The following is a 16,539-nucleotide window of genomic DNA, read 5'->3' as shown; positions in this document are numbered from 1 at the left end:
TTCTCTTGTTGCTATTGAGAATCTGTTATTCTTTTAGAGATAACCTATCTTTTCCCTCTGGCTACTCTTTACTGTCTTCTATTTGTCTTTGTTTTCTAGAATTTGGTTATAATATGTCCGATGTTTAACTCAACATTGTAGGTTTTCTTATTTGTTCTGCTCAGGATTTGTTACGTTAGGGATGTGTTGTGTCTTCCACCAATTTTGTAAATTTTTTGTGGATTCACAGTGGATGCATTTTCTCCCCTCCACCCAGAGCCACTGCCAAGACAAATTTACTTGCTGTTTTCTTTTGTACGGTAGATTTCTTTTCCTAGTTCACTCTTTCTCTAGCATGAAGCCTTTCTTGGGTTTTAGCTTTAAGCATGGGGGTTCTCTAGCCTTAACTCCCATCCTATAAAGGCCCGGAACTGTACACCTGTTCCTCTGAGTGCAGCAGGCAGTCAAAACAAAAGCTGTAGGTTATTGGTGTTCAATATGTGTATGTATATATTTGTGTGTGTGTGTCTGAGAGAGAGAGAGATCTTAGAGGATTTACTTGGTTTTTTTGCAAGAGTATTGTAGGACTTCTACTTGACAGAAATGGAATTCTGTCCTTTGCCTTATAATGGAAATTTTTTCTTGTCTTTTTTTTTTTTTTTAATTACCTTTTGTTTCTCCTGTCACTTTCTCCTATAGGTGAACAGTAGGTCATCCAGTCCTAGCATCAGAATGATCACTACCTCAGGACCAACCTCAGAAAAGCCAGCTCGAAGTCATCCATGGACCCCTGATGATTCTGCAGGTAATCAGTTTATTTCCTCATTATAACTATGAAGTTGAATTTACCATGTTTATTTTCATTTAGTTGTGTCATTAATCTTTACAAAGGTAAGCATTGCACAGTAGTTTAGATTTTCATTATCAATAAAATCAATTATTTAGTGATAAAAATGTCTTTTTTTTCCCCCTTCTTCTGCCTCCCCCCCTCCCCTACCCCCCAGCCCCACTCCAGTTCAAGCCGTTGTTTGTCAGTCTAGTTGTGTAGGACACAGCTCCCTGGCCCACGCTGGTATTATGAGCCTTGTGCTCCTCCCAGCTGAGGCAGTAGTTCGCTGATTGTTGGTCGGCCACTCACAGCAGCTCATGGCAGCTCTCACTGGCTGCCAGCCGCTCACACCGTCTGCTGGCCACCGGCTGCTCATGGTGGCACACAGTAGCCAATGGCAGCACACAGCAGCCAGCAGCAGCAGCAGCAGCACACAGCAGCCCATGGCAGCTCACGCCAACCTCCGGCTGCTCCAGGGAGAGCTGTTGTTCATAATCTTAGCTGTAGACGGCACAGCTCACTGGCCCATGTGGGAATCCAAATGGTGACCTTGGCGTTAGGAACACGGTGCTCCAACCACCTGAGCCACCGGGCCGGCCCAAAAATGTCTTTTTGAGTACTGAGACACAGACCATTTATTTGCCCTCTGCATTTTTCCCCCCAGATGCTAAACATGTATTTTGAAGATGGTTTGTTTTGGGGTTTCCCAAATAGGAAGATACTGTATTCCTGATACTTCAAGTCTCTGATTGTCCCGTTACAATCCACCCTACTGGATGATAATAGTAAAGTCATTAATCTTTTAAATACCTAAAATCAACAGAATGTTAAAATTAATCATCTTATCTCAGTCTTTTGTTTTAAAGATACAAGATATGATGTACTTTAGTGAGAAAAAAATTTCTAACCATTGACTTTTTTAATCATTTTTAACTGATAGGGAGATTTCATTTCAGTTATGTAAATATTCTGTTAAATAGACCTTTAAAAACCTGTTAAGCATTATTAAGGCTCCCTAATATGAATAACTAACTGGTCAGAATATAAGTATTAAAACCTAGTGATGAAATAGTTTCATTATAGGCAAGCAGGAAATTATGTGCCATAGGGGAATTTGCTTTTCCTAAGCATTAAGAGAATACTTTGATAAATACTCAGCAGTATGCTGCTATAAAATTATTATTTATATGTTATGTCAGAAGAAACGATGATCTCCTAGACCTTGGAAAATTAAACCATTTGGGATTTTATATAAGATCAGCTATGTTATTAATAGTGGCAATTAAATTGAAATTAAAAAGCATTCTGTGTTTGCAAACTAAAATACTGCTTACAAGTATTTATAGATACTTGGCATGACTTAGTCAAATTCATAATTTAATTTAAAAAATTAACTGAGTGGCTTTTCTGTGTCATGTAAGATAGAACTATGTTTAGCCAAGGGTGTACTCTCTGGTTTTAGTAAGTTTAAATTTAGTGGTAGGAAAACTCCTCTAAGTTTCACCCCCAGCACAGCCCAACTTAGGATTGTTTTAGAACTTTCACCACTACAGAGCACATGTGCAGGTTTCATCATCACATGCTTCTCCTCAGAGGCAAACAGAAATGCTCTTGACAGATTTGATCATTAACGGTCAGGTAATATCAGCTCTTTTAGGTTCTTAAGCCAACAGTGAGGGCATACTCATCCTGACATTACAGCATTTGCCTAATGGCGGGGCCTCCTGACTTCAGCCTAAACTAATCTAGACATGCCAGTCAAATGTGACAGATTGTGAATGCATGAGGGTAAACTAAAAACTTCTCTTATGTCCCTCTCACTTAACTGCTCTTTTCCACTTCATCTGCGTTCCCACCTCTCCAACCTCCATCTCATTTTTTTTTCTGGGACCTAAAATACCACAAAATATTAATAGCTAGAAATTGTACATAGGTCCAGGTTGCAATATCAACTGAATTTCTTTTCTTTTTGCCTTAAAATTATTGCAAACGTGTGATTATTATTTTTAAATAATGTTGAACACAATTTTAGAAGTTGTGCTGGTTTAAGTTTATAATAAATTTCGGGTTTGCACTATTTCTAAGAAAAGTATTGCTGATCAACCTACTAGACTAGATTACAGGGAAGAGATGGGTAAATCCTTTTTTTTTTTTGAAGGCTCTGACTCAGGAAAAAATTAGAAGCCCGTACGTAAAACAACCTAATTAATTTGATTTTTTTTTTTTTTAGTTTAAGAGGGGGGAGGTTTCTTTGTATTTTTCAGAGAAAAATAAAGAACATAATGATTTAATAATCATAGCACATAATGATTGCTCTTGGATTTCTATTTATAATATAGTGAAGATGAAAAAAAAAAAAAAGACAGTCGTACCCAAGAGCGGCTAGTAAGAGATGTGTAAACCCAGTGGAGGAAACCACAGAGAGGTGGAAAACTCACTGAAGATTTTTCTCCTGTGCTTAATACTTCGCGGAGATAGAAGTATAAGACTTGGCCCATTGCTATCTGATTAGAGTCATAGTACTGGCACCTAAAAACAAACCCATCGTGCTACATAATAAACTACTAAATTTTCAGTACAAGCTGAGTGTTTTAATAGGCAAGATAGAAATCAGTTTGATAAGACCTGGCATAGTTTGCAACTTCTTTGTAAAATAGTGAGACTTGTTCTTTAGTCATAAAGCAGAAAGGAGAAGACAGCATTTCACATGAAGGGAACACATATTTAGAAAATATGAGATGGTTACGAGTATTGTGTGTTAGGGGCCAGAAAAGACATTTTGCCTAATTTAACCAGAGAAATGTGAGTCTTGACGTTAAGGAAATGAGCTTAGATTTGATTAGGAATTGAAACATTAAAAAACAAACTCTCATGGAAACATCCTTGCTGCCTTGTAGCAAATATCCTTGCTGACTAAAAGCTAAATTTCAGTTTGAGTATAAGTCAGCAAATGAAATCTCACCTCTTGGTCTTAGCAAAGTAATAAATAATCAATAAAGGACCTTAAGTTCCCCACCACTGAAGGGTTTTAATTGTTTGAATAAATCCTTGGACTATTTTTTTCACCCCCGAAATACGATGATATATGTAAACATTGATATGTATTATACTTAACATTGATATATATTATACTTGATTCTAAAATATGTATCAGATACAGGGTACTGATTTAATAAGATGTATCAACTATCAAAGATTTAAGAAAGATTAATAGTGGAAATGTTAAATTGAAAAAACTCAACATACTTAATGTTTCCTATAAAGTCAAGGGAAAATCATTTTCAATCCGTTTTAATTTTGTGAAAAGTACTGGGGGAACATAGTTTGAAATTACTGTTGGGGGTAGGGAGTGGGTTGGTCAGAGAAATAAATTAACTGTATTTCTTGTTCAGCCATTTCAGAAAAATATGTTAGTATATGATTTTAGGGTAAATAAGGCCCTATTAGGCAATACTCGGTTATTCTTTATGCACTCGTTTTTAATAACTATTACTTTTTCATTCTGAAGTACAAATTTGACTATTTAAAAATGCCCTCCCTTCCTAATCTCCATTTAGTATCCATAACAATAATAATAGTAACCATCACAGCCATGTGCTGAGTACTTACCATATGCCAGCTCTGCATGGTATTTTTTATATGCATTATCTCATTTGGTTTGATTTAGCTTAGTTTTTGGAGTTACTTGTAAGCACATTCTCCGTAGCTTGAAAAAAAGCTAGATACCAGTCAATGATAAATTAGGAGGTTACTGAACCATCACACTGTCTCAGATTTTTATTGCATTGGATGCAGTATCTTGCTATCATCCTGACCTTGCCTTTATCCACACCACTCTTTCAAGGAATTAGTTGTCAGGAAAAAGGGTTGAACAGCACTTCACTTGTTTAGCTCATTTATTCTCTGCTAATGGTGGGAAAACAGCTACTTCGGAAAGAAAAGTCCATATGATTTCACAGTTACCTTCTTCTGGAACTATTGTACATAAATGGTAATGTTGAGGAAAGACCATTTCATGCTCCTCATGCAAGTTGTTAGGGCAGTTTTTAAAATACATTCAAATACGTTCAAATGGAAAACTATCCATTCAAATAGTTTGATAAAATTGACTGATCATTTGAATGAGCCCATTTAATTGTTTTGGGCCTGACTTTGAGCCAGTTTTCATGTGTAATATACTCCCATCAATAACATCTTTCATTTTTTGCAGTGATTCTCATTAAGAGGGTTGGGATGGGGACTCAAACTAGACTCTGTATAAACAGAAGATGGTCCACTGGAAGAGAATGTGTTTCTTGCTTTCCCCTTTTCCCTGCTAAAAAACACTAATATTGCTGGAATTGACACAGCCTTATAGTAAACTTAGCACAAACAAGGAAAGACAGATGTGGGTTTGATTAGATAGGGTCTGGGAAGACTAAATTTAAAATATAAAAGGTCTCACTGTTTATGTTTTTAATTAAACAAGAGTTTATAAGCTTTAATATTTAATTGAATATGGTTGCATTCTATCTGGTAATTGGATTATCCTCTGTTTACCTTTAGAATTCAAAAATAGACTTCATTACAACAGTAACTTTTGTGTGTTATTTAGGGGGAAAAATTGCCAATATTTCATGCATGCTTTCCTGCTTTTTGTTTATAATAATTTATGACAGAAAATAAATGTATGCTTGAATTCCAGATACCAATGGATCAGATAACTCCATCCCAATGGCTTATCTTACACTGGATCACCAACTACAGGTAAAGGAGTACTGTACTTTCTCAGTGAATGTTTACTCTTTCCTTAGAAAAAGTTTAGAGAATTTATCTTTAAAACTGATGATTGTGTTCTTAGCTGTCATTACGTATGCATTTATTTAGGCTTTTGGTTAGCCTCCCTAATCTTTTTAAAATCAAGTTAACATAAATGATTTTCATTGAGGTTAATCAAATTTAAAATTGGCAAATTCACGTTCTTATCCTAACAGTTATCTTAAAATACTCGTATCTTTAAGACTGCCAAAAACAGCATTTGTACTCTTTAATTTCAGTGCATTAAAATATAAAACTCATACAAGCTCATCTCTATATTGTCGTGTTCATAGTGACTGAAAATACAAGTAACACACCTCAGTGTATCCTCCTGAGTACGAGAGCTATAAACATCTTTTAGTATAATACAGTTTGGCAACCTGAAATCTAAAACCAGAGGCCAAGAGTACTCCAGTCACGGCTCTCTGTAACAACAAAGTGTTAAAACAAGCAAGTGTAAATTTAAGTTCTGAGTTAACACTGACAAAAGGACACAGATTTTCTAGGACATGGTTTAACACTTATTTTTAAAAGATCATTACTTTAGTGCTATAAAAATACATGATAGTCAGTGTCTTAACTCTCAACTAGATATTGAGATTTGATTTAATTATGTTTTAACATTCCTGATTTATTTTCAGCCTCTAGCACCATGCCCAAACTCCAAAGAATCCATGGCAGTGTTTGAACAGCATTGTAAAATGGCACAAGAATATATGAAAGTTCAAACAGAAATTGCATTGTTATTACAGAGAAAGTAAGTTATCTTTTATAAATAAAAATGAAAACCCATTAATATTTTGAGTTTAAAGTATGTTAAGATGCAATATTATTTGAAGACATGAAAACTTTATAATTTTTAGAATTAATCATTAAGCATATTTCAAACTTGAAGATTTTATATATCTTTAAGGTTTAAGCAGCCTTTGGCTATTTTTCATGCAAAACTCAACCCTTTTGACTATATCATATTAGTACTAAGGAAAGTAAACTGTTATTACATAAACGTGTTTTATGTTCTTAGTTTTAAAGTTAAAAGCTGTTTCGATTTATTGTTATGAAAATTTGTTTCCTTGGGCATAGGTAAAATAATTTGATTTACTAATATTCAGTTGTGTTTTATCTTAAAAATATTTTTGTAGATATGTTCTTTCCAGGTGTATGTTTAGGAGAGTAGAATTACTATTAGAAGGCTTTATTTCATACCTTATGAGTGTTTTTTGGGGGAGTTTTATACTCACGTGTGTTTTTCTGAGAATTACAGAATCTGCCCTTTCTTTTTTAAAGACATACAGTACAATTTTCATACTCCTTTATTTGTAATTCTTTAAAAAAATGTTTTCTTAAGCATGACTCTCACGAAATTTTATACCTGAAGCTGGTTTATGGTGGTAACTAAAATGAAGTGTTACAGGGGAAAATATTATGGAAACTCTATGTATACATGGTAATAGGATTCCCTCTATTAATTTTAATCTTAAGTAAATGAAAGTTCTTGTTTCCTGAAATAATCATTGGAAAGCTTTCTGTATGTATGTCAAAATGAAAAAAATTGTTTCATCACAATTTAGTGATACAGTGATTTAAATGAATTCAACCTAGTATCTTAAAGGTAAGGCTAGATAGGAAATAAATATAGAATCTGCAAATTGTACAACTAATTATGGAACTGCTGACACTTTATGTTTAAAAAAACACTCTACTTATTTCACATATTTAACTTACACTTTTTTCATACTTTAATCATTTGAAAGAGAAGTTCTGTGCTGGAAAAAGCAAATAGTAGATTGAAAGGATGTGAAAACTGACAGTTTTAATCAATTTTACACTTGATCGTAGCCAAAAGGCCGAGAAGCGATTTTTTTAATCAATTTTAAACACTTGCTTAAATACTACTAGGAAATCATTTTGTGGACTTTGCATTAATGATTCAGTTATATCAAGTAGCTTTACTTTAGGAGTTAATACTTAATACTCCCCCAAATAAACGGGATTTTTAAAAGTTTATCAGGCTATAGGAGATTCCGAGGGTCTTTCCTGAAAATATTTGCAAAAGTGAGTAGTTTAAAAGGGGTATTTTGTTTTTGTTATTTGTTTTTTTTGTTGTTGTTGTTGTTGTTTAGTTTCAGGTATACAAAACCATGTAGTTAGACATTTACACTCCTCACAAAGTGATAACCTCCCTCCCCCAATCTACTACTACTACCCCTCTAACATCATATATAGCTGTTACAATTCCATTAACTCTATTCCCTATGCTGTACTCCGCATCCTGTGACTATATGTACATTTAAAAAGAAAAAAAGAAAAAGAGGGTGGTACTTTGTATTGTTTTCACTGTTTTAAAACAGGAAAGCAGTTTTCAGTTGATAGAATCTATTTTAAATAACTTGCAAATGTTCCCTTAAACTACCATTTTGCACAGTAGTTAGATAGGATTTTGACTTCAGAATGTAAGTACATGAGTGTGAAAGTGGAATGTGAATAATAAAAACTTGAAGTGCTATTTTCTTACAGTCAGATAAAAGCCCTTCCCAGCCTTTTTTCTTCCTTCCTACACAAAAGAGATACCAAATGAAATTTGCTAAAACTGATTATACCATTTTATCTGTTTTCACTAATTGTCTAAGTAAAGTTACTTGTTAAAAGGATTCTGATATTTGTATGGTTACACCAGAAGAGTGGATGATAGTTTCATTTCTAGCCCATAATTATATTTGAGTAGAGTATCTAAGATGCATAATGATAGGCCCATAATAAAAGTTCTAATTCATTGAGTTTCCATCATCAGCTATTAAGGTATGAATTTTTCCATCATATAGAATGTCTTATTTTTTGACATTTGTTTTTAGGCAAGAACTAGTTGCAGAACTGGACCAGGATGAAAAGGACCAGCAAAATACATCTCGTCTGGTACAGGAACATAAAAAGCTTTTAGATGAAAACAAAAGCCTTTCTACTTACTACCAGCAATGCAAAAAACAGCTAGAGGTCATCAGAAGTCAGCAGCAAAAACGACAAGGCACTTCATGATTCTCTGGGACCCTTAAATTTTAAAATATGCAAAGAAAGACTTTTTTTTAAAGGAAAGAAAAACGCTTATAATGACAATTCATGAGTGTTAGCTTTTTGGCGTGTTCTGAATGCCAACTGCATATATTTGCTGCATTTGTTCCTTCGTTTATTTTTCTTTTCTCATGGTGGACATGCAATTCAACTATCTCCTTGCATAACATGGGGGCACCTGTGACTTGAATAAGCAGCAGTTCTCAACTTCAGAACAGATGCAGTGAGCCTGGCTGTATATGCATGCTCTGTGTGTGGAGGCTAGCCTAACAGAAACGAGGTATCAAACCAGCTGCTATGCGCAAACATCATCTTTTTTTCGAGGTGGAACCTCAAGAATGATTTTGTTCTTGTATCTCATCTCAAAAAATGAATAAGTTGTTTTCCAAAAGATGCTATATACCAAGTTAAAGACAGGGTATTATAAATCTAGAATAATTGGTGGTGCATTATAGAAATGCAGAGCCTTTTTAGAAATAGTTTAAAGTGAGGGCTTTGATGCCAGCATCCTTGGATCAGTACTGAACTTAGTTTCATCCATAAAATATTTAAAGGTAAGTGGCGGCTGCTGTATTTAATAAAAGCATATTTCATTAGAGTAAAATTTGACCATGGTACATTAAACAAAATGGAACCCTTTTTTTTTTTTTAGGTATAAAGATTTTTAAATCTATGATGAGTGTATGTGTGTTGAAACTAAAGCTTTTATGACTCTAATATGAATATCTCTTAAATGAAATTAAAAGGTAAATGAACACTATCCAACTTAAATGATCATTCCTTCCTGCAATGATTATTGGATTGTTTCACTATATATTTGAAAAAGTGACAAGAAGTAATGGAAAATGGAAATAATTACTCCAGCGAAAAGACTTGGACTTACATACTTTTACGATACCAAATGCATATAAAACCCGGCAAATCAGGAGATTTTAGTAAGGAAGTTAAAGAAGTGATTATAAACTCATCAATTATCCTATTTATCGATATTGGAATAAGTGATTTTCCTCACAAACCCATCCTAGAATGCCTGCTGCCTTTCAACACTTTTAAGGGAATTTCAACACTTATAAAGAGAGATTTTATATTGTGAACAGTAACTTTGCTACCAACTTTGGAAATAAAAATAATAATAAAACTTAATTGAAACAATAGACTACATAAGATCTATTTTTTCAGTTGTTATTAAATCATATTTTGATACCAGTACAAGGTGTCTTTTAAATAAGGGTGTCATCAACCTCATTTTTATAGCATTAATGTTTTATGAAGAAAATATTAAAAATGAAAGCATAATTGCTGTGACTATTAGAATTATATCGTGATTGTATTGTAGTTTTGCTCTGTTTCAGATAAGCAAGTTGATCTAAGAAGTTATCAAAACTATTCTTAAAAATGCTAAAGCAGGTAACTTTTTCTTTTGTTATTTTTTTCCTATTCCCATTGAGTTTTATAATGTATTCTCTCTGTATACAAGCAATAAAGGTAAAGGACAGTTTGTATTAAAGCTGTGTCATTTTTAGCTTCTTCAAAATTTAGTAAGTTTCTGGTAAATAAATGTCTACCATCATTTTATTTAAATAAAAGGAGGCTTATCATTCCCAAATAATTTGATTATCTAGCTGAAAGTGATATTGGGCATCAACATATTAATAATAAAGTAAAATTGGCACAGAAAATAACAGTAGGCTAAGGAAAAGCGTAACTCATCCAGAGCATTGCTGCTTGTATGTACATCTGTCACTCCACCACAAGGGACCTAGTCAGTATTTAGAGACTTCTGATTATCACAGAGTATGAGAATCCGAGTGTGGATGCTAAGGCTTGACTTTTCCATTAAGATTTAGTATTACAGAATTCAGATTTTATTTCTCAATCATTAATGTATTTTTGCTATACATTACATAAAGGAAAAATTTTATTATTATTATTGTTATGATTACATGCAGTCACTTCATAAAAACATCCGACTAGGTAAATGGAAGAAACTAGTAGTTTTAAGTCGGTGCCAACTGCAAAAAAAGCCTTTGCACACTTGCTTGTTTGTTTACAGTAAGTCCCAGGGATTTTCAGCACTGTAGTTGTCCTGGACCTCACTTGGCTTTTAAGTAATTGTGTTGCCAAGCTCGTACTTTTTAAGTCCTGTTTATCCCTGATTGGAGAAAAGGAAAGCAGGGATCATTAACAGCCAGTTTCCTCAGTGTCCTCACCCATCAACCCTTCAAACAGAGATGTTAACAAGGAGCCAACTTTTAATTAACTCTGGGTTTAGCATTTGTTCTAACCCTCATTTTGGGGGTAGAAATAGCAAATAGACAAGCAAGTGGCCAAAAGGCCCCAGTCTAAGAAATTCACTAATACAATCTCTGAACAAACCCTGATTACATTTCATTTTTGCCTCCAGGGAAAGAAACAAAGCTTTTATCTAATCTAGAATGAAATACTCCTCAGCAGTAAAAATGCTTCTTGAGTCAAATAAAAATTAGTTAAGAATATTTACCTTAGGTACAGCATATTGCAAAAATTTGTTTAAAAGTTGTTTACAAATGTTTCACTATTTTGCTGAAGGATTCTAGAGGACTGAATGTCTTTTTTCCTCCTAGTTTCTTTTGTGTTCCTAGTTTCAGCCTATAGCCAGAGATCACAGGCTTTGCCTGTGAAACTTCTGTTTCTTTCTGTAAGTGTGTGTGGTTTTCAGCAGTCAACTCCTCTCTTCAAATGGTAGGAAGTTCTACTTCTGTCGTTTAGAGCATTTTATGTAAAATGATGTAATACAGAGATCCTTGTGTATACTGTATAATTGAAGGAAGCTTTCTAGATTTATTTTTGTTTATAATAAAATTCAGATTGTTATTCTAAACTTGTTCATCAAAATGGTGAATGTCTTATCAGCAAATGAGCTGTGAGGTGTTCTGCTCCAGCAGCGTATTTACCTTAAAATCAAATAAAAACTGAAAAGTCAATGTTCTTATAATACCAACACTGTTGTAACATAATCATGATTTTTGAGATACTGGGTGATTGGCCAGTTAACACATCATCTTCAATTCAGATTTTTTGTTAAATGAATGCTCTTCACTATCTCAGTGAATTCTACTTTGTGTGAAGTACAACATGGCATACATTGCTAACTGATTCTTCTAATTAGAAAACTGATTTCTTTTCATAATATATCTAAGTTACATTAAGGATTTCATTCCTTTATCAACCTACTAACAGCCCCCCAACCAACACATATGCACATACACATTCTTATAAACTCTACTTTCCTTTTAGTAAATCTATCCATTCATTCACTAATTCCTTTAAACAGGTATTTACTGAGAATCTACTGTGTTTCCCCCAAAATAAGACCAAACCAGACCTAGCATGATTTTTCAGGATGACATCCCCTGAACATAAGCCCTAATGCGTCTTTTGGAGCAAAAATTAATATAAGACCCAGTCTTATTTTGGAGGAAACACGGTACTATAATCCAAGCTGCTGTCGCTAATGCCAAGTTACATGTCCATTTCACTCACATGGTAGTTAGATGGCATTCCCATTTCACAGATGGGAAAATAGGCTCCTAAAGGTTAAGACTTGTGCCAGAGTCTGCTTTTCCATCATCTATGCTAAGCAGAATCTCGTAGAAGGGTGCTCTGTGGCCACTATTCGTCTATGATAAGAAGAGCATAGGAAAAATTTTAAATTGGTAAACAAAGGAAGGGGAACATGAGGTAACTTTGAACTTGCAGGCACGGGGGCTTTATGACCACTCTAGATAGCAACAAAGCCAATACTGAGACCCACATGTGTCTTTTAAACCCAAATCTGTGCTCTAAACCACTTTGCTACACTGTAATTTAAAATGCCCACTGAGTTCCAAGGTGCTTCAGTTTTCACATTCTTAATTGGGTCAGGTTCCTTCATTCTTCCACCTCTCTCACCTGAAAAATGTGCTAAAAATGGAAGTACAAATAATGATACAGTGCGGCTTGGTCTGGAAAAAAGACTTGTTCCCCACTCTATGGGAAAGTGAGGCTTAACCCAGGTTTTTTCACTTTTTTTGGTTGTATTTTTATTTTTGCACCATTTTTCTATCTTTGTTTTTTAATTGGGATATATTTTTAATAAAATAAACTGCATCCATTTTAAGGGTGCAGTTTATTGAGTTTGACATATGTATGAACTTGTGAAACCACCCAACAACCAAGATACTGAACATTTCCTTCAGCCCCGAAAGTTCTCTCATGTCCCTTTGCAATCTGTTTCTTCCTTTACTCCAGGCCCCAGACACTGATCTGTTTTCTAGAATTTTATATCAATGAAATCATACAATATGCACTCTTCACTTTTTAAGCTTTTTTTCCTCTCTTGAATAGTTGTTTTAATTTCCTTGAGAGGAAATTTTCATGATACTACTTGTGGTGATACTTGAAAAACCTTTCAGTGTCAGTGTTTGAGGGAAAACATAAGTTTTAAGAGGCAATGTTATCTTCTGAAACATGTATGACTTTATTTCTAGTTTTTATAGAAATTTAATTCTTTGCTCACAAAATTCCCTGCATTTGTTTGTTAAAGCAAGCCTATTTATATCCGTATTGCTTTAGGTGTTAGAAATGTGAACGGACTTGGCAAGAAGCATATTAATAGGAATATGGTAGTTTTCAACAAATATGGTTGATCAATTTAACTTTTAAAAAAAAATTTCTGCTTTCCATCTTTATTTAGATTGCAACTGCTTTTTGCTTGATCAAAATTCTAGATGTGGGGGCTGAAAAAAAATATTTTTCCTCCCATGATGTAAGTTCTTCTAGCTGAGCTAATCATCAAATTAATAGAGACAGATTAACCAGAGAAAATCAAATTTTAATACATGTGCATGAAAAATTCACATAAGCATGAAAATTCCAAAGACAGTGAGGCAACATTGGGTATATATGACATTTTGGACAAAGGAAAGAGGAAAGGGACGAGGTATTAGATTTCAGAAGTGAGAATGGGCGAGTTGCAGGTATTTGAGGAACAGCGAATTTCATGGCAGGCAAATGTTTGCTGGGCAACTCAGAAAGAATGGGACACGGGGTATCTAGCTACTAACAGGCCCCTGCCTGAAGCCCTCCTATTTACCATGCTTAATTCAAATTAGGCTAAGGCAGCATCCTAAGATATCCTTCGTGAAGCAGGTTTTTCTATATGAATCTCTTAGGCAGGAAGGAGGAGGGTGAATGGGGGGCAAAGGTTCTTTTTTGAGTCTCATTTCTTAAAGTCAGTATCCCAAAAGGCAGCTTCAGGGTAGCAGAACTTTGGTCTCCTTCCTAGGAAAGACTAGGTTTATTATAACACCAAAGAAAAATATGCAAAACTGTTTTAAATAACAATGAAAACAATCTTCAAAAAATATTTGATGTGAAATCTCATAGGTGCTGTCAGTGGCCCTATCTGGTATAAAGGTGCCCACAGAAATGAAGATAGTGTTGGTAGATCACGTACTGCCTCCCACCTGGACCTACACACCTTTTCCATCAGGGATTAGTCACTGCTCTCAGAGTTTTTCACACCCCCTCTGCCGCGGCTCCATCCAAACTGAGCTTCTGTTTAAATGACCTGCTCTTCATGTCAGTTTTTTCAGTGAAGGTTTTCTGAGAAACAAATAGTTATTTAACTTTATCTGAGCTTCGTGGTGCTTTTATATTTCCAAGTAGTGAAATGCATTCTTAATCCTGTAATTTAATGGTCAGGGATATTTTATGTATGCCATATGGCAGCAAGATAATTGCTTTGAAAGTACCAGAAATTACTGAGCAAATGCTGAATATTTGTCTCTGAAAAGCAAAAGTAATTCACAAAATTCAATTACCTTTAAGACTTCTTGCTTGTTTCTCTTTGTGGCTACCTCCTATTTACTTATTACAGGAATGACTATTTTAATCATCAATTGATAGGTTTAATACATTCAAGTTAAAGACTGAAGAAACCTGAGAATGGGTGTAACTTTTCATAGTTGAAGAAAAAATGGTAATATTCCCTTTTCACATTCCCTTTTGACTTTTAATCATTTTCCTACAAAGATGCTTAACTAAATATCCATCCAAAATGTGATGAGCGCATTACTTGCAAAAATTGATGGCAGTCTTGTTCCTTTTACATGTATCATGGGAAACTTAACAGATGTTACTTCTTTGAGGATTGGAAAGCATGTCTTTATTCTCCAAGCTGTATATGAAATTGAAGAATTTATATGCTTACAAACATTTAGTTCAGTACACTAGGTCTGTTACACTACTAGTATATTACTGAGCAGTTGTTTTCTTTAAAATTCGTATTAAAATTCCTAATTCTGTCTTCCCATTCATGATTCCATGTTTTATGTATAAGAGGCTTCAAGAAGTGGTACAGATTTCCTTGGCCTAAGCTGAAGGTTTCTTCCCTTTTCACTTTCTTCTTTCATCCATATCAGAAAATCCCTTAGTGACCATGTACATTATCTCCTTATGTTCATTGGGACATAAGGTTGGCTGCTGCCCAAAATAATGGCTTAAACAAGACAGCAGTTCTTTCTCAGAAAAGTCTAATGTAATATGATAGTTCCGCTCATTGGCATCCCAGCTAGAAAGGAGAGGGAAAGGACAAGAGCAGCGAAGGGGCAGGTCCCTTAGGCTCACATCCATTTACCACGGCATGGCATGTGACCACCCTACCTGCAAGGAGGCTAGGAAATGTCAGTATAATAGGCAGCCATTTGCCTAACCAAGATGTGGGAAGGAAACTAGGCCACTGCCTCCTCCACCCCCACTCTTCATAGTAAACATGGAAATTGGAAAAGCTAGCCTCACAAGAATGCAGAAGTAATTTGCATTTTCGTTAGTGTCAGAATCTGACCATTATGGAATAAAATACTTAAAAAAGATTTCCCTGTGTTTATAATTGATGTGATTGGGAAAAATAAAACTTCACCATGTGAAGTTGGAGCACTTAGTTGGAACACTAGTTGGGAAGCTGACTTGAAGTAATTTAGATCCTCAACAACAGATAATCCACCTTAGAAAAGAAACTTTCAGTTATATCTCGAATGAATGAATGAATGAATAGAAACTTTGGTAGAATAACCCATTATGATGAGAAAACAAAGAAAAATTAGCCATAAGAGGAAAAAATGTTTAACAAACTTAGAGAAATGAAAGAACTAACCTGGACTAAGAATATACTATGTCTCAGGCATTTCTTAAACGTAATCCTTGCTTTAAAGATAAACTTCAGCCCAGAGATGTTTGAAATCTTGTCCAGCTAGTAAATGATGAACTCCAGTTCAAACCCAGATCTTCTAAGCCTCAGGCCTACAAAAATCTCAATTAGTTTAGAAACTTATAATGCATTTTCTTGTAGACTTAATAAAGGAGAGAAGGGCTGGGTTTTTAATTCATGAAAGTATTTGGTGTTTAATGGAAATGAAATAATGCCATTGAATGGAACAATTCCATCAAAGACTATGAGAGAAAACAGAAAAATGAAGTGGTTGATAGCTTCAAGTGTTGACATTGTGGTGATTTTTCCCTTTTTATTGCATTCTGCGCGGTAAAAATGAACACGAGGAGGAAAGACCACCTTACACGTCACTAAGCATGTTTCTTTGGCAGGAACCCAGGGCCTTAGACATGGGGACAGCAGTCGGAGCCCTCTCTGGAACTCTACAAAGGCGGGAGCTTTCCCTCACTACTGGCCCTGGCCTTGGATCCCTGCAGGTAGGGTGGGTCTGACGGGAGGGATTCCAAACGTTCTCCCACAGATTTGATGAGGATGAGGCACAATCCCTACAAGAGCAGTGAAAATATGAATCAGAACTTTAATGGCTTTATGTTTTTTGTTTTTTGTTTTAATGCATATT

At 34.8% G+C, this 16,539-nt stretch overlaps 1 protein-coding gene across 3 annotated transcripts in view; it reads left to right on the top strand.

Annotated features, from left to right (window-relative positions):
- The window catches only part of MAP3K7 (mitogen-activated protein kinase kinase kinase 7), a 65,470-nt gene extending 55,292 nt beyond the window's left edge, over nt 1–10,178 (top strand). For 2 of the 3 annotated variants that reach the window (XM_019743273.2, XM_019743274.2), the window contains 4 exons: nt 679–784; nt 5,493–5,554; nt 6,247–6,362; nt 8,458–10,178. In XM_019743273.2, the coding sequence (XP_019598832.1) occupies nt 679–784; nt 5,493–5,554; nt 6,247–6,362; nt 8,458–8,638 (465 nt within the window). In that variant the 3' untranslated portion in view covers nt 8,639–10,178. The remainder of the gene's footprint in view (nt 1–678; nt 785–5,492; nt 5,555–6,246; nt 6,363–8,457) is intronic. The other variant, XM_074333308.1, reaches the window with a different exon arrangement.
- Nucleotides 10,179–16,539: the final 6,361 nt, after the last annotated feature.

This window comes from Rhinolophus sinicus, linkage group LG05 (genome assembly GCF_036562045.2).
Source record: "Rhinolophus sinicus isolate RSC01 linkage group LG05, ASM3656204v1, whole genome shotgun sequence".
Lineage (NCBI taxonomy): Eukaryota > Metazoa > Chordata > Mammalia > Chiroptera > Rhinolophidae > Rhinolophus > Rhinolophus sinicus.
The sequence above is the reverse complement of the archived record's forward strand: the minus strand, read 5'-3'. Positions and strand labels throughout refer to the sequence as shown.